Source organism: Sardina pilchardus, chromosome 1 (assembly GCF_963854185.1).
Source record: "Sardina pilchardus chromosome 1, fSarPil1.1, whole genome shotgun sequence".
Taxonomy (NCBI): Eukaryota; Metazoa; Chordata; class Actinopteri; order Clupeiformes; family Clupeidae; genus Sardina; species Sardina pilchardus.
The window spans coordinates 49,409,444-49,434,279 of NC_084994.1; the positions used below are offsets into that span (position 1 = coordinate 49,409,444).

At 42.9% G+C, this 24,836-nt stretch overlaps 2 protein-coding genes across 2 annotated transcripts in view; both read left to right on the forward strand.

Moving 5' to 3' along the window:
- The first annotated feature begins 131 nt into the window (after window positions 1-131).
- On the forward strand, window positions 132-12,320 carry pik3r6a (phosphoinositide-3-kinase, regulatory subunit 6a). The gene is made up of 6 exons (XM_062536218.1): window positions 132-337; window positions 3,602-3,722; window positions 8,809-8,882; window positions 9,362-9,476; window positions 10,387-10,457; window positions 11,454-12,320. The coding sequence occupies exons 1-6, from the start codon at window positions 244-246 to the stop codon at window positions 11,573-11,575; spliced, it is 597 nt and encodes a 198-aa protein (XP_062392202.1). The 5' UTR covers window positions 132-243; the 3' UTR covers window positions 11,576-12,320.
- A 10,552-nt stretch (window positions 12,321-22,872) lies between these two features.
- Window positions 22,873-24,836, forward strand: part of LOC134094427 (myosin-10) — a 53,787-nt gene continuing 51,823 nt past the window's right edge. Inside the window, exon 1 of the mRNA XM_062547941.1 lies at window positions 22,873-22,998. The gene's annotated coding sequence lies outside the window, so the exon portion shown is untranslated. The remainder of the gene's footprint in view (window positions 22,999-24,836) is intronic.

A 24,836-nucleotide genomic window follows, 5' to 3' on the forward strand; every position in this document is an offset into this window, starting at 1 on the left:
AACACGAAATTAATTGGCGCGCAGATCCCACGACTCGTGTTTAAATCCTCATAACAGGAGAGTGCAGGGAAGCAGTCACAAGCTCTTGCGCCAGCATACAATATTTCCGCGCTGGGATTACTATGCCGGATTTTACATTTGTTATAGTTGTATGAAAACCTACCGATCAACTCGCCTCTTTGCGTCGCACAGTTCAGCTGTTGTCAGTTTCTCTGTTGGAGTGAAATCCTTCACTGTAGAGTGATGGACAAGGAACGGAGAGCCTCAAACCAGTACGGCTCTCTGGAATGCACTAAATGGAATACGGACACCGAAAAAGTGACCGGCGACAAAACAGGTAGATTCCCCCCCCCCCGTCAAAAGCTTTGAAACCGTATACAATACAGCTGATGTTACACATCCCTCTGTCTGTCTTGTAATATAGATTTTATGTAGCCTAATGCAGCAGCATCCCTGAGAAGGTAGAGGAGCTTATAGTGTGTGTGTGTGTGTGTGTGTGTGTGTGTGTGTGTGTGTGTGTGTGTGTGTGTGTGTGTGTGTGTGTGTGTGTGTGTGTGTGTGTGTGTGTGTGTGTGTGTGTGTGTGTGTGTGTGTGTTTTCTGGTGATAGGCTATAAGTTGTATAGAGTTATAGAGTGGAAATTAAGTAGGTCTAATGATAATATTGAAACCGCGGATTGTGCCAATGTGATTAGCCTATGCTGCAAAACAAAGTAGCGTAATCATGCGTAATTCAGTAACTTCACAAAATTGTAGCCTACCAGCTGGGTAACCGCCAAGACCAATTTAATACTGGAGTCCTGTTTAATTTGGAGATCAAGATCCAATTATGGTATTAAACAGCAGCTTATCTATTGAGTGCTGAAAACACAACCATTTAAAATAATATGCCTCCTAGTCAATTTATATTTAGCTAGCCATATCCTAAAAAATTATTCTTGCTGTCCAGAATTTGCACCAAACTCATAGCCCATTTTGCACACAGCATCAGCCAAAATCATCCAAAGTGACTAAGTCTTTGGGAACTCTGTTAGATTCCTGTCATTCTTACCCCTCATTGAGCAGTTATCAAAGGCTGATCATTAAAATAGGTCTGCCCTTACTCATTTGTGAGCATTAGTTAAGAGATTTCTATCGGCCTTGGCCAAGCTGTCTCAAAAGAAACAGGGCTTGTATGACATACTGTCACTTGATGCCCCCTTGGCCTGATGGTGGCCGTGTGTGGGAGTTTCTCCTCATTAGCTCAGAGGCAGCACAGTGTCTTCAGTGGAATGACCAATGAGGTGAAGAATTAGTAGTTGTGTACACCAGAGCTGTTTTCATGGAGCAGAACACGTATGTGTATAGCCACTTTCCCATGCGTATGTGCTTGTATGATTTAATGAACTTGTAATAGGCTTGTGTGATTTGAAGAGCTTGTAATAGCAGGCATGTGTGATTTGAAGAACTTGTAATAGCTGGCTTGTGATTTAAAAATAACTTGTAATAGCAGTTGTGTGATTTAAAGGTTGTTTCTGGGATGGATGCCAGGGGAGTCAGGTGTTGTACATTTGTAGTCGAATGATTTGGTGTTGATAATGTTGGAATGTGGGGAATTCTGTAGGATAGAAAGTTCTGGTGTAAACATGAATGTCTCAAAGCAATGACCCTAACTCTAAGTTAGACACATTTCAACATGTGCACACAGAGACAGACAGACAGACAGACAGACAGACAGACAGACAGACAGACAAACAGTAGACAAACAGACACACACACACACACACACACACACACACTTTGGAGGCAAGCATGTGAGCTAGCTGGGGCACTTTTAGAGATGATGATGATGGCTGTTTCAGTAATAGAGGCTGAAGCCTGGGAACAACCTGCACCTGAAGGATGTCCTGAGGAGAGAGGCATGGTGGCACCTTCATATCAAAGTGTCAGCCCACATTTCCCAAACAGCACGCTCATCTGCTGTTAATAATGTGGGCCCACAATATGAATGCATCAGAGACAAGCCCATTAGTCTAATCTCAGCAGACAGAGGCATTGAACAGGGCTCTTGGGGTTGGCTGCGTTTGAGGGGGACGTAGAGCATACTGTAGGTTTAGAGTGGCCCTGCATGGAGTCTTCTCAGTTGTTTGGCCAGGTCGTGTTGATGGGAGACTCTAGGGTGCTATTGTAATATCATGTTGGCCTATGATGTGGCAAACTATGACGTGAAGGGTGGGAAGGGTTGCTATGACAATTTGTATGTGGTGTGGATTTTCAGGATTTGTTTCAGTTTGTTACCATCTTGCGTGATTGTAGTCGATTGCCAGTAAACGCAAAAAGTCATGTCTCAGCCATGCTGGTGTGGTCAAATATAGTAACTCTCCGAACCTCTGTAGATGGAATCGCTTCTGTCTGAGAACCCCTTTGGAACTAACGTACCATTAATTCTACAGTTCCTTATGCATACTAAATACTTGTGTCCATACATCTGAGACATTTTAAACAGAAAAGGAAGCAGGCTTTTAACCAAGCATGAATGTCTGTGAAATATAGTTTTGCTTGTACAATGTCAAGCAAACACTTTATGGCAGTGGTGTCATAACATCAGCACTGAGGTGAGAGTGTGATCTTGGTTGTTTTTTGGTCTCTCACACAATGAAATAGTAGAGATGCCTATTTCAAATATAGACAGATGAGCTGATGAGGTAAAATTCCTAGTGCTATAGGTAGGGGATTTCATACCATGGCCTTTACAAAAACAAAATCATTAACAAAGCAACCTTTGTGGGCAAAACACCTCACCAACAGAACAGCCTTTATGAACCTTTCACTGGGTTACCAAGCAGGCTCCTTCCTTCATGGGTGATTCATTGAATTGTAAGATACAGTATAATGGACATGTGATCTGGAATAATACCAATAAAGGTTGGTTTCCAAGACAGCCAGAGCTTTACAGTGTAATCCTCGGCCACCTGTTGAAACCCTCAGTTATTTCTCATTATCTCCATTTCCAAATGGAGCTTTTTTAGCGTGCGCTTGACAGGCAGCTTGAGACGGCTACCTGCAGAGCCATTGTCCTTGTCAGTGGCAAGAGAGGGGGCACACAAGCGAAAGCGAGAGAGAGAGAGAGAGAGAGAGAGAGAGAGAGAGAGAGACGCATAATTAATAGCAGTTTTAGACAGGGAGTTATGCCAGCCCTGGTTAGGGCTGACACACAATAATTTGCGCCCCACATCCAGAGCTCAACCCGCCGAGCTGTAATTTCAGCCTGCGTCTCTGACACTGATTTATGACTTCTGCTTGTACACTAAGTAGGAGTGTGTGTGTGTGTGTGTGTGTGTGTGTGTGTGTGTGTGTGTGTGTGTGTGTGTGTGTGTGCGCGCGCGCATCTGTGTGTCTGTACGGAAACTGAGAAAGGAAAGTCCTGAACAGTGTTGTGATTAGTGTTCAATTTATGCTTGTGTTCTTATGCAAAGATGTAGATGTAGACAGTTAAGTTTAAATTGTGTTTATATATTTTACATAGCACCTCTGGTAAAGATGTATTTAACGACATATTTAACAACATGGAACAGGTCTGTGATGACTGATATTTTGGTTGTGAATTGTGAATTGTTCCACAGAGGAGGACGTGGTGTCCATGGCAGACTCCACCATCACTATAGATGACATCGAGGGCGAGCTCTTTAAAATCGAGCGCATCCGTGAGGCGTTAGTGAGACGCGAGTCGGAGCTGAGATACATGTGAGTCCTGAGACAGTCTACACATGCCTAGTTTCTTCCCTCTCTCTCTCCCCTCTCTCTCTCTCTTTCTACTCTCTCCCTCTCTCCCCTCTCTCTCTCTTTCTACTCTCTCCCTCTCTCCTCTATCTCTCTCTCTCCTCTCTCTCTCTCTCCTTCCCTCTCTCTCTCTCATTCTCTCTCTCTTCTCTCTCACTTTCTCATCCGATGTAAGATAAATGGCAGCTGTGACAGACAGCCATGTGCTTCCACTCAGATGCTGCATTAGCATGAGAATGAGCTGTATGGCGGTGGCCTTGCCTCCAGATCCCACACCACAGCACAGCTCCTCGACTATTCAGGGGAAGGCCACAGGTGTACAGTGCAGTGGTGGACGAAGTACATTGATTATGTACTTAAGTGAAAGTATAGATACCTTGTGTCAAATATTACTTGAGTAAAAGTGAAAGTACCCACTTTGAATTTTCACTTAAGTAGAAGTATAAAAGTATTTGCCTTCACATATACTTAAGTATTAAAAGTAAAAGTACTTCAATGAATTATGGTTCTAATGGCTTAATTATAATTATAATTTATCATTTCCACATCAAAGCTCCTGCTAAATCAGCTTATCGGTATATAAGGTGAACTACTAATGCCACTCTTCAAATAGTTTCTTACATTTCTCTATTTGCTTAGAAGCTATCTACAGTGGGGAGAACATGTATTTGATACCATGCTGTAGTTGCCTAAAAAAAGAAATATAAAATCATCATTTGACAATTGATCTTAATGCCTTAATTCAAAAAATGAGTAAAAATCAAACTGCAAACAAACAGATTGCCATGGTAGTTTTTTCCAGTAGGCCTATTAGCCTGCCTGTTTGATGCTCATTGAGCTCAATGCAGGCCTATACTGGAAAAAGCACCATGCCAATCTCTAGTTGTGGTGAAGGGTATGATGATGTGGGGCTATTTTAATTCCAACGACCAAGGGAATGGGAAAAGGGAATTTATCAGGATGCATATATCCTGGATCCATGAAATAGCTGTCCTTTAAAAATAAAAATCTACCTGCCCCTGTGTTAAATTCCCATAGGGTTACATAGGGGCTCAAATACTTCCTTCCCCCTAGCATTTAGGAAGAACATTTATTTATTTACGATACATTCTTCAATCACAAATTCAATTCAATTACGTTGCCATTATGATAATAATGACAACGTAATTTTGTTGTAGAAAATACATTTGTTAAGAACTATGATGCTGTTTGATTAATTTATAAATGGTACACTGTCACTTTAAGACTTGCCGGCTGCCCTTTATAAAGCGGATATATCAGTTATCAATGCACTCTCTCCCTTTCATGCATGCTCACACGTTCCCAATTATGTTATGAGTAACGTTATGAGTAACAACCGCGTAAATTAGATTTGCTGCAATAGAGATTTCAAAGAGTAGGCTTTCATCTCTATGTAACATTGATATTGACATTGTAAATGTAAACGTTCTCTAAGAAGAGTGTTAGTTTGCAGTAATGTTAACCATTTTGGCAAAAAATGGAACGAGAGGGTTTTCATAAATATAACGGAGTAAAAGTACGAATTTTCACTTAAAAATGTAGTAAAGTCAAAGTACAAAGTCTCACCAAATATAAATACTTAAGTAAAGTACAGATACATCAATATGCTACTTAAGTACTGTAACGAATTACATGTACTTCGTTACTGTCCACCACTGGTACAGTGTGTATCACCACATCTCCATGATGGCCAGCGTGGCTCACACTTAATCTGTTTTGACTGGCATGGTGCTGAATGAGTTGAGTGGATGGAGCATTCCTTTATTGGGGCATTACATTTGGTTTCAATGAGTTGCATAGATTTGTGTCAGTCTGAATACATCTTGACGCAGATTCCCAGTGAGCTGTTTATGATACTAAATTGAGCAATCTAATAGCAATCCATTTAGCAATCCGTAGCCATGTGTGTGTAATCTGCAGACGACGTATGCATATATGGTAACAATGTAATATCAGGACACACAAAGCTTTAGAATCATATCACAGTGTAAGTTGGCCAGCAGCAATCCACAATATACGTAAGCTGTGTTAAAAGTTATAGCCTAGTTTTTTACCTGCACACGTTATTTGTTTCTAGTTTTGGACAAACCTACCATAGTTCATTGGTTCATTGAAAGACTTATTTGTTGTAAACCTGTACCTGAACCTTTCATCCATCCGAGTTTAATTGGCCATCTTCTGTCTTCCCAATTCACTTTTTGTTTATGTACCAAAACATAGAAAGGGCAGTCCACCTTTTTGCATGCAAATAGAATGTCTCCAACACCTGTTTATTCTGATGCATATTCCTGGTCAGCACCTTATATTATATATGTATATATATAATATATATTATATAATACATGCATGTACACATACATGCAAAGAATGTTTGATAATGAAAATGTCTGGCCTCATGATAACGATTATGTCCACATAAGGAAGGTCTCCACCTTACTGTATACTTAACCTTACACTTTCATCACTCAGCTCTTCTTTTCTTGTCCTTTGTTCTCCACTTTTACCCCCTCGTTCACCCGTGCAAGTGGGCCTCGCGTCCTCCCGTATGCACTGAGAGCTGTTCTTAGATCAGTTATTTCTGCTGTCACCTCTCCAGAAGGCCCCTGTGCTTTCATCACCCGCAGGCATCTGATCAGCCAGCTGCCCCTCATTAAAGATTCAGTGGGTTTGTGCTTTCTCTGCTGCCAGCACCCCTGTGCTGGTGCATGTATACTAATCTCTCCCCCTCCAATGACTTTGCGGATCCGAGGCGTTCGGAGGCGTGTTTAGCTCAGAGGAAGGGATGTGAGACTCACTGTGGGGCGTACAGCCACTGGCCACCCCAGATGTGTGTGTGTGATGAGTCATGATTGAGCTCTCTGATGAAACTCAGATGAGTCAGTTACTCGCGTAATGAAGCCGCAGAGACTTCGGCTGGCAGGAGATTCGCATAGAAGTTAGCTTCGCTGAGCGACTCACAACTTGTAAACGCATCCAATTAAACGTATTATGAGAGGGTTTATGACTTCTATATTACTAATACTACTACTAAGTTTTAATGAATGTTGTGACAGGATCATGGACAATCACAATCATTTGAGCGCAGCAGCTAGACATTGTTTAGATGTGCAGTGCTGGTAATGGTGATGGTGTCATGGTGATGGTGATGGTGATGGTGAATGCATCTCATGTGTAATGCTCTCTGGTCCTCCACTCCACTCATTAACAGGCCAGTCATGGGCAGATGGTGAGATGCTCTCATTCGTTCTGTAAGAGCATTTAAATGGCGGCCATTTCCTTTAGTCAAATGCCACCACAGCACAATGGATATTTCCTGCAGCCAGGAAACAGGTAAAAATGAAAGATCAAGGCAAGATCATTGCAAATGATTTGGAGGGTTCATCTAAGGCCACATTCAGAGCAAAAAACAATTACATCTCTTTGGTGAATATGCGAGTCGAGGGTTAGGTTCTCATAGAGTAGAATTTTCAACTGATTGCGACCCAGGGACCACCATTCTGACTCAGGTGCGTTCGTAAATTTAATCTGCCACGCTCTGGACACTCTGAGAGTGTGGGACTCAGATAATTCAGAATTTACAAATGTTACAATGTGCTCAGAGCGCTCGCAGTGGCAATTTATGAACTAAGGAAGCAAGATGAGGTGAACCACAGAATAAACAAACAGTGATTCCCACAGTAAAACCCCATCATATAATGCATGGTCAGAGACCGTTGATTGACCACTGGTTGAAAGCCAGAACACCAAAGAACATGTAATGATAAAACACATTCCTTCCTTTGGCCAAAATACAGCTGGTACAATATTCGGTAATCGATTAGTCAACCATTAAATTAAGCACCACTGCCGTTCATGAGTTTGGGGTCATTTAGAGATGTAGATTCCTCTACATTATAGACAGAATCCCAGCTGGCTGCTTCTTCCCCACAGTATGGTTCTTGCACAGAGCATGTCCTCTTCTGGATGAAACTGGCTCCACTCAAGCACTGTCTGCAGTGTGTAGCATTGTGTTAGATTACAGAGAGATAGCCTGCTTTCCTCAATATTTCTTTCATCCTCCATCCTTTCATATTTCATCCAGCACAGGTTTCCCAATTCACCTCCACCATCCCACTCCCTCCACCAGACCTGACTGATTTGAGGCACTTGTGCTGCATCTCACGAATGTTCCCCTGTGTGGTCAGAACACCTTCGATTTCTCTGTCCATAGCAGTCCTCCACTGTTGACAGACTTTGCTCTTTTGCCCTTCTTAATCTTTTCTTTTTATTGGCCAGACTGAGATGTGTCCCTTTCTTTACAACTCTGTCTAGAAGGCCAGCCTCCTGATATTGACTCTGGTGTTTTGTGGGTGCTATTGAACAAAGCTGCAAGTTTAGGGCCTGTGAGGCACCTGTTTAATCGACCCCACTACAGCTGGTGAACTTCAGATGTCAACTCATCTAAAGATTTCTAGTGGTATTGCTTCTTTAATCATAAACATAACATAATTGTTTTCTAATGATCTAAACTTCGATTAGCAAACACAACGTGTCATTGAATCTGTCATCTCCTGCTAATCATTTGAATTTCTGATTGATCTGGTGATTTGGTGTTATTTTAATGGCCAAAAAGCTTTTCCCACAAAAGCAATGGAATTTGTTAGTGACCCCAAACTTTTGAGCAGCACTGCACTTTGCTAACTGATCAATCGGTTTTAAGTGATTTTTAAAGGGAAAAAATAGATTCCAGATTCTAAAACTGTTTACTTACTCCTCTATCTCTATGACAGTGAACTGAAAATCTTCAAATAAGACATAATCTTGGAGTGGAATCTCTCATCGACACTTGTTATAATTTTATAGACCAAACAGTCACATCGATTAGTCCAGAAAATAATTCTAGCAGAATTAATCGACTATGAAAATATTTATTTCTGGTTTGTTTTTCATGACCATGAGATGATAAAACTGGTCTCTGTATTGGGTCAGTTTTTATGGTTGGCTGTGCCATATACAGTAACTTATTATATTTCCTCTTCTATCCTTGTAGGATGGATGACATTCAGCTCTGTAAGGAGATCACCCGGCTGAAGAAGGAACTCCAGAAGCTGGTGTCCGTTCCAGGTAGAGCACCTGTCATGTGTCCCCTGGTCGTCACAGTTACGGGGGGCCGGGGCTTTGTGGGCGCTGCAGTGAAGGCTGGCTGTCACTGGGTGCTGGGTCCTAGCGTCACCACATTTAAGGACGAGTGTGCTTTGAGAGAGTGCGCCATTTAGGCGAGTGTGCTTGTGTCTCTGAGGCTTTTGGCAACACTTCAGTGAGTGGTTGTTGATCACCCTGCGGGTGTCCTCCATATGCCAGAAAAAAAACAAGTGATGCTACTGTGCTAATTGGAAGAATTCATTATTTGCAGAATGTGTGAATCTTCTCAACCACTAGTCTGTATTTCTCCGGGGGAAAACTCAAGTATCTTTTGAACATCTTTCATAACTATATCTTTCTTGGAGTGGAGCTCATCAACACCCAAGCAGTCGTTGACATTCATAGCACAATTACTTTTGTGATGGGAGAGGTTTAGTGGCATGTGTTCCTTTCTTTTAAAGATAATGACAAATCAAATGAAGACAAACAGAAGGAAGAGGAGCTGCTCCTACAAATCCACAAGCTGGTGGAGGCCAGGGACTTCCTGGTGGACGACGTGGAGTTTGAAAGACTGAGGTCAGACATATCTCTCTCTCTCTCTCTCTCTCTCTCTCTTTCTCTCTCTCTCTCTCTCTTTGTCTTTCTCTCTTTTCCCCAGACATCCAAAGCCAGCTACAAGATTCACACCAACAAACAAACAAACAGCTTTCTCTGAACCTTATTAGCCCAGCTGGGGTATTCTTAGCGTACCGTAGCTTGTGTGAACTCCTCCATTTACATGGTTATTATCAGACCAAATAGCGTGGTTCAGAGAGAGCTCTTTTCACTTCCAAGAGAAGACAATAGGCTGACGTGAGCTAGAGAAGCATATAGGGAACAGAGAAAATGGCTGAGGCACGGTGATAACAGATTGCTCCAATGCATTGTGAAGACGTGAATCCAGCCGTACAGGCCGAGCCCAGCCTTTATTTCACTGTTTATTTGATAAGCTGGCAGGCCCAAAGGGCAGACCCCATACTGGCTCAACACTAGGGCTCCAGCACATCCATCGGTAGAGACAGATCCTTATTCTGTCATTCAATTTTCCTCAGATCACACAATGAAATCTCTCACCATGAGATGTTTTCGAGAAGCCATGTAGCGATATTAATGAGCTTTATTTGTCTTGCCCTTTCTCTCTCTCTGTGGCACATCAAATAGGCAACATCAGATAGCCTTTACAAGAACTGTGCACACACACACACTGTATGTTTATATTTCCAGTCTGGAGGAGACAGAGAATACAATCAGTCTGTGAAAATCTTCCGTGATGCAAGTGACATCTGAAGAGAAAAGAGCCATTTGGTGTTCAAACACACATCATTTCACAGAGAACAGAGAGAGAGCCGTGGGGTTATTGTGCTTAAACAATGTGTGCAGATGACACGCCATCAGTAACACGGCAACAACACCTGCTATGATCACCATAGTAACCTTTCCTCAACAGGGAACGCGAGGAAGACAAAGAAATGGCTGATTTCCTGCAGTCAAAGTTACCCAAGAGCTCCAAGAACAGAGGTACTCTCCTAAATGGTGTTGTCCTACTCTAGCAGTATAAGTACTCACAACAAGGACTTGAATATCTGTGTTCCTCTTGAAGCAGTTTTGTTTTTTCTTGATTGATGTTGGAGGTTTGGGATGAATAATGTAGCATTGAATCTCCACTGAATGCTCAAGGTGGACTTCATTTATCTCAGTCAAAAGAATCATAAATATGGAACTAACGAAATACTCTGAAGTAGGCCTTTGCAGTAGCAATTGGTAAAATAATGCAGGTTTTTTTTTCTGAAGGTCGCTCAATGGTTGCGTAAGATCGTTTGTCTCCCTACAAGATGAATGGCAAAGCCTTCAAAGGCCGATGTCAAACAGGGAGCAATTAATTAGGAGTTATCTACCAGAAGCCTGTCCACAGGAACATTAGGTCAATGTGAATTACAGGACTCTTTATTCACTGAGTCAGAATTGTCTCTTCTGTAACCAAAGGCATTTAAAAAAGGAGATGAGATTCATTTCTGTCCCTAACAGGGACTCAGCCTTTTGATTGTGATGAAAAGTATGGTTGCTCACAGCAGTAGGCACAAAACAAACTGCTTTGAGAAGAACAGCATGCAGCTACTCCTTTTGTGAAACTGTTGTTTGCATCCCAGTGTTCACAACAGATCATATTTTCTAGAGCTGTCTCCTCTCTTTCCTTCCTGGAAAGAGAAAATGTATTTGTTTGTGTGTGGTCACACGTGAATGCCTGTGTGTGTGTGTGTGTGTGTGTGTGTGTGTGTGTGTGTGTGTGTGTGTGTGTGTGTGTGTGTGTGTGTGTTTCATTTTCATATATCAACAGGTTTTCATGCTTTTCCCCCCTGTTTGCCATGTTAAATCTGTGTATGTACTGAGCATTGCCAATACCCCATGAATATTACAAATTGAATTAAAGAAAATATGTTCATGGAAAAAAAAATTATTTGCAACATTTGCGTTTGTGTTTGTTTATCTACCTGTTGATTTATACATTTATTTCAGATCCGTTGTCCAACCGCAGACTGGCCTCTCGGGCCCAGCGGGCCTCGTCCTCCCCGTTCGTCACCAAGACGGGGCTGACCCTGCTGAAGGAGTGCTGCGGCTTCACCTGCTCCGTCATGTAGGGGGCGCCGTGGCGCCCGCTGCTCCCGGGGGACGCCAGAGGCATCACGGGCACGAGGTGCCACCTCAGACCCACTGGCTGATTGTGCCACCGCAGCACTCTGTGAGCATGCCACTAGTGCTGCCTGTTGAGCGCACAGGGACTGTTTCCCTTGAGACTCGTCTTTGTGTTTGTACTGTCTCTCTCTCTTCCTCCCTCCCTCTCTTGCTCTGTCTTTCTTCATCTCTCTCTCTTTCTCCCTCTCTCTTTCTTCATTTCTCTCTCTCTCCCTCGCTCTCTCCCCTCTGTATCTGCACATCTATTTGCTGTTCATTTCCTCCAGTGGATTCAGCTGTCAGACACTCTGCTGACGCTGCTTTCATCCTCGTCCCCCCGCTCTCATTTCCCAGAAGGCATTGCAGCAGTCGGTTGCGTCTCTGTTGTTCTGGCTTCTGTCGTTTGTCATTTTTAGAGACTCTCTGGTGGTGGCCTCTCCTCAAGATGCTCATACAGTACATGCACAAACATATCCAGGCACTGCTGCTGTAAATAATAGTCCTTATCGCCTCCAGGATTATTTGTCATTCCAATAACTCACTTTGGTGGCCATTAAAAGAAACCAGGAACCAGACTAATGATTATGCAGAGAGCATTACTGTCTTCATTTAGCACAAATCAGTGACTGCGCTGTGGTGTTGACCTGACGTGACTGCCACCGTAGCTCCTCTCTCTGCTACACTTGGTCCTCATTAACAAGCAGCAACAGCAGCATCCAGCCCAATTGATCAAAATTCAGAAGTGAATCCCCTGTAAACATGTTAATGCATTCAGAGCTTCGTCTCTGATTAGGAGTGTGGCGATTAATTATGGGCCTGCTTGGGTAAAATTAGGAAAAGCCTTCAGTCCGGCCATATCACAGGTATTTGACTTCTATTACACATAGGGGTACATTGACTGGACCTTGTTAAGTCTAATTGGATATAAATGACCTGAAATGAAGGTTTAATGTATCAGATTGTTGAAAGCTAGACAACCGTTTGTGCCATTTTAACACTGTTTATGCCAAGCTGTTCCCCTTAAAAGACAGTTGAGCTCACAGCCCATCCAATTAGCATGGACCTATGGGGTCTCCACATTATAGGCCTTGTCCAGTCTGGAAGTCAGAGATTGCTCCCCTAAAACATGAATAAATTGCACGAGCAATTTGAAGGACAACATTGCTCTTTAATGTCTCAGTTGGGTGATAGCTGTTTTCAGTGCAGACCCAGGAAAACATCTAACTGCCCACACATCCGTGACTAGCTTCTTCAGGGAAAAGGAATTGAAATCCTCCTTAATGGTATAAAATTAATTGCCCACAGCTATACTGTTGCTGTGGTTTGAATGGAGAGCACCCGGGCAGCATTAAGTACAAACACTGCAACGCAGTGCAATCCAATCCAAGGAGTCTCCACCAAGGTTACAAGCAGGTATTCTAGAATACAGTTCTTACACATGTCCTATGCCTTTTTTTCAAGTACATGGCTTCAGCATCCACGTTAAACACTGCCAACGTTTAAATATGAGTGAATCGTCCTACATGGGAGTGGGCTTTCATGTATTTATGAGCTCTGTTTCTATTTGAAGTTGAGATAGTTAAATCAGACGAACAGGAGACACTCTGCTCTGTGTAATCGTCTAGCCTTGGTTTGGGTCTTGAGCTGGGACGGCATCAATGCCGCTTTAATGGAACATTCGGAAACACTCGCTGCACTGCCTGTGGTGCTTAATTCCACAAGCCCTGTAGTGCACGGACATGACACCTCGGCACAATCCATTTGGGCCTCCATTGTGTCTCTTGGAGGCTGGGTGTGGTCTTCTTAGAGGGCGAGCACTCTATTAAGTGTAAAGAGCTCTTCACCGTGGAGCTCAGTCTCCATAGTTACCAGAGTAGGCACTCCATACGCGTATACGCGCAGAGCTGGGATCAGGTGAACGCACACGTCAGGTTCCCCTCCAGGCAGTGCTCGGGGTGAAGTAGGTGATAAAAGTCCTCTTCACGTTTTCTGTGGATTTTTGGTCTTTAAAGGATTATAGAAACTATTCGACAATTTATTATGTAGCCAGAGTTAAAAAAAAAAAAGTCTGTTAATTACTTCACACCTGGTGTTTGTAGTGAGTATGCATATAAAACATCCACACAACTGCTTTTGACCTCATATTAACACTGAATTACTGAATTATTTGATTTAATGCATTTGCTGTCGTTTCTGCCCTTGGGGCCTGTGGTGAAAAAAGAGCATTTTCCTTTTGAAAAATATTCAGAAAAAGAGATTAACTGTCATAGAACTCAAGGTAGCCGAGGCAAGTTTGTTATCTGTGGAGAAGCACAAATTCTTCCACTTTATATTCTACCCTCTTTGAAGATACATATCAACAAACTGTATTTCTGGCTACATCTGCCCTTTCTGTTCACCACGAGGCTGGAATACCAGGAATGCAGGAGTGAACTGCTGCACAGTCCTTGTCATCTTCCACCACTGTGAAGGTCATCCCTGTCAATCACCCCACACTCCCTTACACTGCTGTGTCACCAGCAGGTGTGTGACTCACCAGCAGGACTCACACACCTCCCGTTTTCCATGGTAACGGCGTCTCGTTGCCCTTACTGATGTGTTAACCTCACAGCGGCATCAGACCTAATGATGTGGTCACCGAGAGACATCAAAGTCTCATCCAAAACTGAGACCGCTGTGGTTGCCAATCGATAAAGAGTGTTGCGTGATGCTTTGGTGTTGAATTCAGCGTGGTGTTGTTGACGGATTCTGAAGGTTAACAAAGTTTAAGTGGCTTGACACGAGCCCAGTGTGTGTGAGCGCCCCTGGGGCTAGCACTCTTAGCACGGCGCCGTCAGAGGTGTGAGATGACACGGAGGCCCGGACGGGGCGGGTGCTCGGGTGGTGCTCCGCCTGTCACCTCAGTCCTCTCAGGCGGAGCAGTGATCAGCATTCAGTCGGTGGGCTACTTGAGAAATGACATCCAACTTAAAGGGGAATAGCAGTCAGTCCAGTGCCAGCTGTTTATTACTGTATTGATACATAATGCTTTTGTTTTGGTGAAATACTTTGAGGTGGGACACACTTGATTTATGTAATGTTTCTTAAATTGTGTAAGGGAAAACAAAACACTTCTGTTGGAAGCATAATACTGGAATTTGTGAATGACTCATATCATATGGTACCAAAATGTTCTCAAGACAATGTGGATTTTGTGATTATTTAACTAGAGACCACATTATCATCGTTTGTGATTTAATGTCTTTTTTAACATTTTGTTAACTTGCTAAGATGACATTCTTAGCTACATCTACGTACATCCCTTGTCTGACTCTTGTCGAGGCACAACTGAGTCCTTGTCGGGGCCACTCTCTTTTCTCATAGTGAAGTGTCATTGATTAATCCATAACTCTGCCGCCGTGTGCCAGAAATCCCTAAAATGTCACTGCTGTGAAAAATAATAAAAGGGGAAAAGACAGACACGTCATACATTTTGATTCTACTGTACAACCCTGGGGAAAGATCCCTAAAATATTCTTAGGAAGGAAGCTTATTTTAGCCATCCTTTGTAATGTATGAAGAGGAATGAATAATGACATTTGGTGCCTCTGTATCAAAGCTGCCGCTGCAGCAGAATTTAATGATGGGATCACTATTAGGATTAGGTAACTTTGGAGGCCTGAGATCAGATCTTGTCCTGGAAATGCAGAAAGATCCTGTTACATCCTCTGACGAGCTTCCCCCAGCCTCAGCCCTCCTCCCCTTCCTTTTGGGCTGTTGTGTGTGTGTGTGTGTGCCACTCTAGCATGGTGTCTGAGAAGGGAGGAGAGAGACTGTGTGTGTGTCGTTGCGATGCAGTGCATTGTTTTGGTCCATCACCCAGTCAGCTGTCAGCATTCTCACATAAAAATTTGTGAACCAAAACTGTGTTGCCGAAACCCCCACCTCCCTCTCTCTCTCTCTCTCTCTCTCTCTCTCTCTCTCTCTCCTCCTACCATATTGAGAGACATGGATGAATGCTTTCTGGATATCGTTTTTTATGCAGGAGATTTGCTCATAGTATATATTTTGTATCTCAATGAAACAGCCCTAATATTTACTTGGATATGTTGTCTTTGTGTTAAATATGAAATGTAAAGTAAGCGAAAATTGTAACTATATAAATAAGTATTTGCATGCTTACTGTGTCTTCTCTTCACGTCGAGTGTGCCATATAATGTCCATGTTTGTACTTGGATAGGCCAGGTTGGCTGTTGACAAAAGTTAATTCAACATTTTATTAATGTAAAATGCAATCACTCTGTGTAAAAAACACTCTATTAAAACATATAAAACTTTTAAGGACATTATGAACTATTTGTGTTTTTTTGAATGTATACGTTTCCAGCTCTAAGGGCCATTAGAGCGTTAGAATGCAGAGCTCAGGAGCTCCATCAGCATCATGTTGCTCTGACCTGGGGGTGAGATGCCCAGCAGAGCCCCACCAGGACCTGCCTAATTGATTGTGGACCAGCATGTGTGCCACAGTAGACAGGTGCACATTTGTCCTTGGGCATTGAGACACAGGGTTGTCACCAGTTATTGGTACCTGAAGGAATTCCCAAATGGTTACACTGTTGTGAGAATCTCCATTGATTTCCCTCAATGCCCTCTCTTCATCACTTGACATTTAGAGATGTTTTACAATTCACCTTCTACTCCTACTAAATACTGGAAGACATAGGCACTGAAGTGCTGTTTAGAAAGAACAATCATGTTTTCTGTCGTGAACTGACAAAATATGAAATATTTTAATTTTGTCCCACAATCATTGCTCATTTGTTAGGTCTTATACAATTTCATACACTGGGATTTGGAAGGACAGGATACTTTGAAGTTGTATTTTGTGCTCAGCTTATTAAAGCAGCTCAAAGAGAACCTCGAGGCACGTGTCACCAGAAATGTCTCCGTAGCAGCACTCTCCTGCTTAAACCACAGGCACGCGCTCCTTACTTCCTCCCCTTTTCTTTTACTTCATGAGCAATGAGTCATCGCTGTCTCCGTCCACACGGCTGGCAGAGTAATCAGCCTATTAGCATTCGACCAGCTTGACGATATGCTGTCCAACCCACTGCTTATCTCGCACGCATGAGATGTAAACAACTGCCCGACGACGACGCGCCATGGAGATGCAGATGCGCTCGCCAAAGACAGATATTCTCACTCTCCTGGAACACGGAGTCCCTGCAGACTAGTGATTGGAGTCCATCACCCCGCATTACTGGCAGTGGCAGTGATGGACGAGTGAAGGCGCAGGTTGTGTGGCCGGACGCGCTCGGCCAGAAACCTGTTTAATATGTAGAGGAAGCGCACAAGGTTTACGCATCACTTTGTGCGTTGACGCGTCTGAGAGCGACGAACTCCGAATTTTTATTTGGCACGCAATGTTTGCGAAGTGCATGCCTTCCTCCTCAGTTATCTACTTGAACCACGAAGGAGTCTTTTGTGCCCTTAATTGAAATGAGGTTAACATTGAAAGCAGTCATCCATTGAACCTGTCTAGGCTATAGGCCTACCCCTGAAAAGCTCTATATCTGCGTCAGTGTATGTCACCAGTCTCCCCAGGAATTAATGAAACATTCTCTCTAATTTGTGCACTAGGCTCATTATTATTGTGAATGAGTGTATGTGCCCTCTCTACACTGTGCCCTTGTCAGGTGTGTGTGTAGTAGACGGACATATCCCTCTTGATATTTAATGTAAGAGCCACATCAGTGGCTCTATATCAGCTCATCTTTGACCTGGCTCATACACATCCCCTAAGAGGTCCCATGTATTTTATTGTGATTGTCAGGACAACAAGAATCTGATTGCAACACGCGTGTGTGTGTACAGTATGTATGTGTGTGTGTTGTGTTTGTGTGTGTGTGTGTGTGTGTGTTTTGTGTGCGCACACGTGTGTGTTTGTGTGTGAACATGAGTGTGGCTTGGGTGTGATAACTCTCTGAAGCAGATGTGGGTTTAGCTCTGTCTAAACAGAGCAATGGTGCATTGCAGAGCGCTGATGACTCATCCCAGGTAGCCTACTGGAGAGGCGCGCGGGAGATCGCCATGGGGATGAGTCCCTGACATGCCACAGCCTAAGAGCTACGGGGGTCCAACTTCTCAAGGTGATCTGGAACACTGGGGTGAATAGTACCTGTGCTATAAAACTTTCATGATGATGAGCAGGGAAATACAACAAGATGTTACCGCATGCAGTGTTTGGGGCTGATCTGGCAGTGATTATAATATGAAACATGGAACGTTTCCAAGGAATACCCAATGCAATTCTCTCAAACACATGAGGAAACGGGGCTCCTGGAAATGTATACTTTTAGGCTATAAAACATTATGGGCCGGCTTACCATACGGCACACACAAGCTCTCTTATGTGTAGTCTACAGGCAGGATAGGCAAACTGTCATTTTTAGAAGCTGTAATCTTCCTTACATATATAATTCATTGCAGAATATTATCATGCTCATGGTTATAACTCCAAGGATGCTTTATCCATTGCTTTTTTTGTCATGAAGCAATAAGTCTGACCATTCTGCAACAGAATGTTGTATCTAGTTGGAGCCATAGATATATAAAGCTTTATATATCTATGGTTGGAGCCACGCTGTGTTTGTAAACGCTGTGTTTTTAGAATTCTTTGCGCTACCTATGGGGTCCCTGGAGGCTAGCAGATTGAGTGATGTTTAAAGCCAAATGGCCGGCACCGCTCCCTTCTTCTTTGACTTTCTCTTTTCCTCCTCTTCTGTCTCAGGGTGCAGACAGCTTAAGCCATAAACACGTGTGCAATTAGGGGCCCGAGCTTGCTGTGTCCGCACTGTTACCTAGCAACATGCCAGCATCCTAGCCAGTTAACATGTATCCTGATGTAATTATTTGACTGGAGTTGGGTGTGTGTTTGTTTCGAGGCCTTTGTACAAATGCCATGAATGCGTGTCCCTGGGATGTTTCTCCTCTCAAAAAAGCTTGTTATGTGGGTAAGATAATGGCTTTCTGCCTTGAAAGTTCACTGCTAGATATCACACATACTGTAGATATTGCAGGACACCAGTTCATTTGTAGCTGATAGAAACAACACATGAATTAGTGTGAGATGATGTTTCCTTTCCTTGAGTAACATGATCATCTCCACTTATAATTTCACTCTACTTTATACTTTACTGGGGTTTTATTTGCAGTTTTAAAAGCAACTTTAAACCTTTCCATCTCACAAATGATGGGCACATAGTGCTCAAGAGTCTAGACTTTCTTTCTGCAGAAGCAAGCATGCCTGATTCATTAGGTGCTCTGTCTAAAAGGTGATGTTCATTCCCTTTAACGATTAAAAATCTCATGTTCTGGCACTTCCCTTTTACACACTTCTAAAAGCAGAGATAACAATCTGAGCACATTCAGATGCGGTTGTGTGAACGACTCTGTAACAGCACGTGTGTGTGTGTGTGTGTGGGTGTGATTGAATGATATAGAATGTGTGGCTTTGACAACCTCTATTTGTGTACTTTGAATGTGCTATGAGTGTATGTTTATTGGCACGTGTGTGTATGTGTGTGTGTGTGTGTGTGTGTGTGTCTATGTTGTAACGCCATGCTGCTGTAAGTGCTCGCTGCGTGTGTTTTCAAAGTAACCAGGTGTGTGTAAAGTCAGCCCTCTGCAAAAGCTCGCTAACTTGCTCCGGCAGCACGGCGAGTGTGCGCGCTCTTTGCCAGGTCACAGTGTGGTAATTACTGCATGCGAGGGAGGACGATTGGATAATTGGTGTCTCTGCTGAGCATCACCCTGCTGCTCCCGACCGTCTCGCTGTCCTCGGCCCTAATGAAGGCGCTTAATGCCACACAGCTCCCGTCTCTTCCACCTGATAAGCGCTCCAACCACAGGAAGAATGCCGTATGGTATACCCTCCTCGTCCTTTCTACTCTCCCCCTCTATGCTCTTGGGTTGTCCGTATAATCATCGCCACTGATCCAGCAAGCAAACTGTAGACTCAATGACAGCATGAAAACTGGCAAAAATTTCTTTGCTTATGAAAGGCTGATTGTAAAATAGCATGATTGTAAATAGCATGAATAAAATTGTTTTCCAGAATAAGATAAATTGCATCACGTTTCTCATATTTTTGTTTGATCATAGGTTTATTATCTGAATGTTGCATTTGTGTTTGTTTTGACATCTTCATAGTTATACACCCCCCACCCACACACTCATACATATGCATTATTTCTGTTTTTCTTTTGATGTGCACTGACCAGTTTACTTAGGGATCAGCAAATTGGTATGCAGTGAACTGACAATTCCAAGAAATGTTCTCGCTGGTACGAGACACATCAATGACTCGCCTTACTTTGTCTGACCACTAAAACCAGGCTCATAACAATCCTGTGAGTGTCTGTGTGTGTGTGTGCGTGTGTGTTTGTGTGTGTATGTGTGTGTGTGTGTGTGTGTGTGTGTGTGTGTGTGTGCTTATGTGTGTTTGTGTGTGTGTTTGTGTGTGTGCGTCTGAGAGACATAGAGAGTATGTGTTTGTGTGCCGTATGCCCTTGGGCAATACAGTGGTCACTGCCCTTTGGAAGATAGAATTACAAGAAGTCGTGCAGCCCCGCAGGCATTGGTCCTGATACAGAGATGATGCGGAGAAAAGCATCCTCAGCTCTCCTCACAGAAGCAAAGGAAATAAGGTATTCACTTTGTGCTTCTATACCCATTAATCAATAACACTCATCTAACCTTTTAACTATTTTCTCAACCAGATGGCACTGTTGTGTGTGTATAGAAATCAACCAACAGATATACCAAACATATAGAGGAGTTTCTAATTTCAGATTTTCTATGGTGAGAATGCAGTGCACCGAGTGTGTAGTTTAATAATTAAAAAGATTTGACCATCAAGACGTGTAAGATCTCAACTATTTCTCTTACGCATCTGCTGCTAGATGGACTACAGCGTGGAATTGGAGGGCATCAGAATGGCATTCCACAACGAGCCCGGGGCACATGCTTAATGGCAACACATGCTACAGCCATCTGTGTGACGCAGGGCAGTCAGTCAAAAACCACGGCCAGTCAAGAGGAAATGTGTTGTCCTAGGAGTGATGAGTCACAGCTCCGTCCACGTCACTCCATAGACGGAGGACAGAGAGAGAGAGAGAGGTGGAGAGAGAGAGAGAGGTGGAGCGGACCGCACAGAACGCAGGAGACAAAGACGGAGCGCCACAACAAACCGTCAACGTGGTCAATCAGAGGAACAAAAACAAACGCATGCTGCTCAAGCAGAAAGGCAGGCACCAATTCATGCATCAGAAAGAATCACAGTGAAGTTACTGGTTCAGTCTGTCCACTGTGTATCACTATGCATCAGGTTAGGACTCTTACAATTACAGGCCATCATAAACGGCTAGTGTAAACGGCTAGTGTTATACTGACCTCTAGTGACGACATTTTGTCTGCATAATTATTATTTTTTTCTTTTGAAAGCTATTGTTTAGGGCGGCTATATCACCTAAGGATAGCCTACACAATGACCCGCGATGAAATAAAGGCAACTGACCACACATTCACACATAACCTCAGAAATGCAATTCCCCAATCTTAAACTTACAGCAAATGCAACATCCATGCAACTGAATGTACAAATATCTGATGTTTTTTTTTTTTTTTCTTTCCAATTTCAATTTGAGTTGCTAACGTCATGTTGGTCAACATGCACTATGCTGGTTCCATGCTGAATAGTCCTATCCCATAAAACAAATAGGACTGATTTCACCACTTGAGTCAAAACATGCCAAAGCGTTGGGTTCTCGAAGTTGTCATAAGGGGTGTTTTCCTTTGTTTTACTCTAACTTTGCACAAATGCTGTAAAAACTTCTGTTTTCTTTATACTGTAATAATGGCTGTCAACAAATTGCAGTGTGAGCAGTAAAAACAGTAACAATTTTGAAACATATCCAGTCTCTGCAATCAATCCCTCCACACAATTTAACTTTGTCATTTTACTGTGGAATGCCACACATAGCTGCATTCACAGAAAACTGTCAAATTGACAACATGACAAAACAGTCTGACTATCTTGTTCCTAATCAATGGAGTAAGGACTTGTCATTTATCTCACTGATATTTCTACTGGTAGGCTATAAATAGCCTACTTGGGTTTGAGACATAAACTAAACATTTTGAGCATAAGTGCTTTTGCAATTAATGCATGGTGTGGTGCGGTCTGCACTAATTGTTTTGAGACTGCTTTTGAAACATGAACTGCTGTGTCGATGATGATAGCCTACGAGAAATGCACCAGAGCTACTGTAGGCCTAATTGATTGTTGATCGCTTGTTGATATTTTCGACCAGTAGATGGAGCTATCTTAACATCAATTAATAAAACATACATGTTCAAAGAAACTTACAGACCCACCTCATTCCACGCGACTTATTGAAGGTATTGAAGGTCTGATTCGGCGGTTTATTACACTACCTCTTTCAGTCACCTACACGTCTTAAACGAATTACCTAAAATAATACAACACAATGCAAGGCAATAATGATTGACTATTTGGATGCGCACATGTTAATCCCCTGAATTATGTCATTTAATAAAGACTATCATTTGTCCATGAAATTCTGCACGGTTAAGATCCGTGATATTGCCTACTCCTCACAGAGCATCTTAACATTTATGGTCTTCCTTTTGTTATCAAGACCATAAATGTCAACATGCAGAACTAGGCCTATACAAATAATGTAGGCCTAGGCTATGCTATATAGACCTAGCCTATTTATACAAAACATTTTTTTATTCCAGTTGCAACTGTAATCTGTGAAGACTCGTTCCTTATGCACGTCGTAAAGCACTACATGCAAACTGAACACTGTCTGCAAACCTTTTCACGTGCTTTCCTTCACAATGCCAGGTCTCAACCAAATATGTTGGTCCACACGTGTCCCCACTGTGATGGACATATCGATAGCCACTGGCTTGCCACCATTTACCAAACTAGCAAATAAAATATCCAGTTTTTTCAGATATATGGCAAACATTTTCTCACCAGCAAGTGCAATACTAAATACGAGCGAATGGTCAATTAAATTCTTTAAAGGCGATGCATTAACAAACCAATAGATTGTGGTCCTGATCGGAAACAGTCCAATCAAAATCCATAGTTAATCAGAGGGTGTGCCCTCGGAGCGCCAAAGAGGCGGGAACAGAAAAAGCGGTATGTGAGTTCGGTTGAGCTGTCTGATGGTGGGGGTGTATCATTGGTGCAGAAGGAGGACGAAATAAGGGAATATTGGCTGAATTTCTCCGCACTTGGAATACAGTTTTGTGCTGCTGGATATCAATTTATTCGCCTTAAAAGTTGCACACGTTTTATTATCAAGTGCATCTGGTAAGTTGAAATGGTCTGGGGTTGTTTTTTGTGGAGTGTCTCAAAGCTAACGGATTATTTGTCATGACTTTTCAATGATGGAGGAACATAACCTAGCGAGCTAACATTTAGCAGGCTAACCGGTTGCTTCAGAATAGATGTTCAGAATTGTGTGTGCAAAATTTGAATGAAAGTATTTACATTGGTGTTCGTTGTTCAATAAACTATGTTTTAACGGTGCTATAACGGTAAGCGGTAGATATCATTGTGGTATCAGGTAGCTAGCCAACGTTAAGATGGTTTGGGCCACCCACTTACTGATGATGAGGCGCGTGCAACTCCGATAGTACCACAGGCACTTATTTAGCCTGCTAGCTGCTGCAGCATCCCTCCTCGCTCATTCACTAACGTTTGCTGAGAAAGGTGCCCTTTCATTTTGAAAATATGTACCGTACGATGTTGTGACACTTCTGACCTGGCCATTTAGTTGAATAAATGGATACTTAATGGTAATTGTTAAACGTCAACTAATACCGGACCAGTGTGAGGCGTACATAAGTTAACGGCCGTGCTGACACAAGCCGGCTAATAACGTTATCCAGTAATCCAGTGCTGTTTCGTCAACTCAGTGAACATGACGAAATTGTTACCATATCACTGAAAGAGTGTGATATCGCGACTTAATATTTCCATCTGCATAAGGTCTGAGGTGAGACGTGGGCTGTGTGTTGTTACCCCGGCTTGGGCTGGTCATTTGCTTTGGCGCACAGTCCTATGATATCATCCTAGCGGTTTTCAGGAGCTCTGCGCAGGGACGCACACGCACGTCAGTTAGCTGGGTCAGCTGCACTGATCTCTGCATCCATAGTCCTGACCCACTTATATTGTAACCATGAAGCTGGAAAGAGATTACTTTGTTTTGGTGTATTTATGGTCATCTTATAGAGCGATCATGAAGCTATTGAGAGTTAAACAGCAAGCGGTATAAAGTTCCAAGGAAAGACGGCTCTTGTGTGGTCATTCATCGGGTAACAACTCGTGTGTACCTTGCCTATCGTCAAGTTGCACGCACAGTTACTACAAGCGGTCCTGCATTACACAGTGTTTTTTCCATTGTACTGTTGCAGTAATATTACCTCTCCTCAAGTCTAAAGCAAAAAAAACCCTTCAAATTTGGTGTCCTCATTCAGCCTTGTTGTTTACAAGGAGAGCATAAATCCGTCCGTTGCTAAGTCCGTCGCTAAACTCTAAACTACTACAGATGCTGTACGCGGTGCCTACCCATGTGGATAGCGTGATCTTTGCAATATCATCAATATTAGTTTAGAATTCTATTTGGAACTTGTATTTTGTACTTGGGGAATCGCTTTTCAGGGCCAGGGCATTTGGCAGCGGCCACCAAAGCGCAGAGTGCGAGATGTTGTAAACAAACGGCCATTCAAGTTCCTGGATCATTTAGCATCACATTATTGGGGAATTCAGTTGTGACCTCAGGTGCCTCTTGGTTAAGAATGATTAAGAGAAATTGGTCTGTTACCAGATCATGCTTGGATATCTGTTTGGCAAATACATAGATGGAGAGTTTGGCAAATACATAGATGGATTAAAGAAGGATACTGTTTTTCTGAAGTGAATGAGATTGAGTCGGCCTGAATTTGTAAAAGTGACGTCCCCAGCACTTAAGTACACTTAGTGATCCATCCTCAGTAGTATGCTGACTGCACATGTGGCAAATTAGCTGATATCTTTCCTCTTTGACAGGCGGCCAAGGAATGTGCCATTACGCCATGTGTGGTGCCATACAGTACGTGCCTGAATCCCTAAAGTGTGCCCAGTGATGTGAAGTGCACATTTGTGTA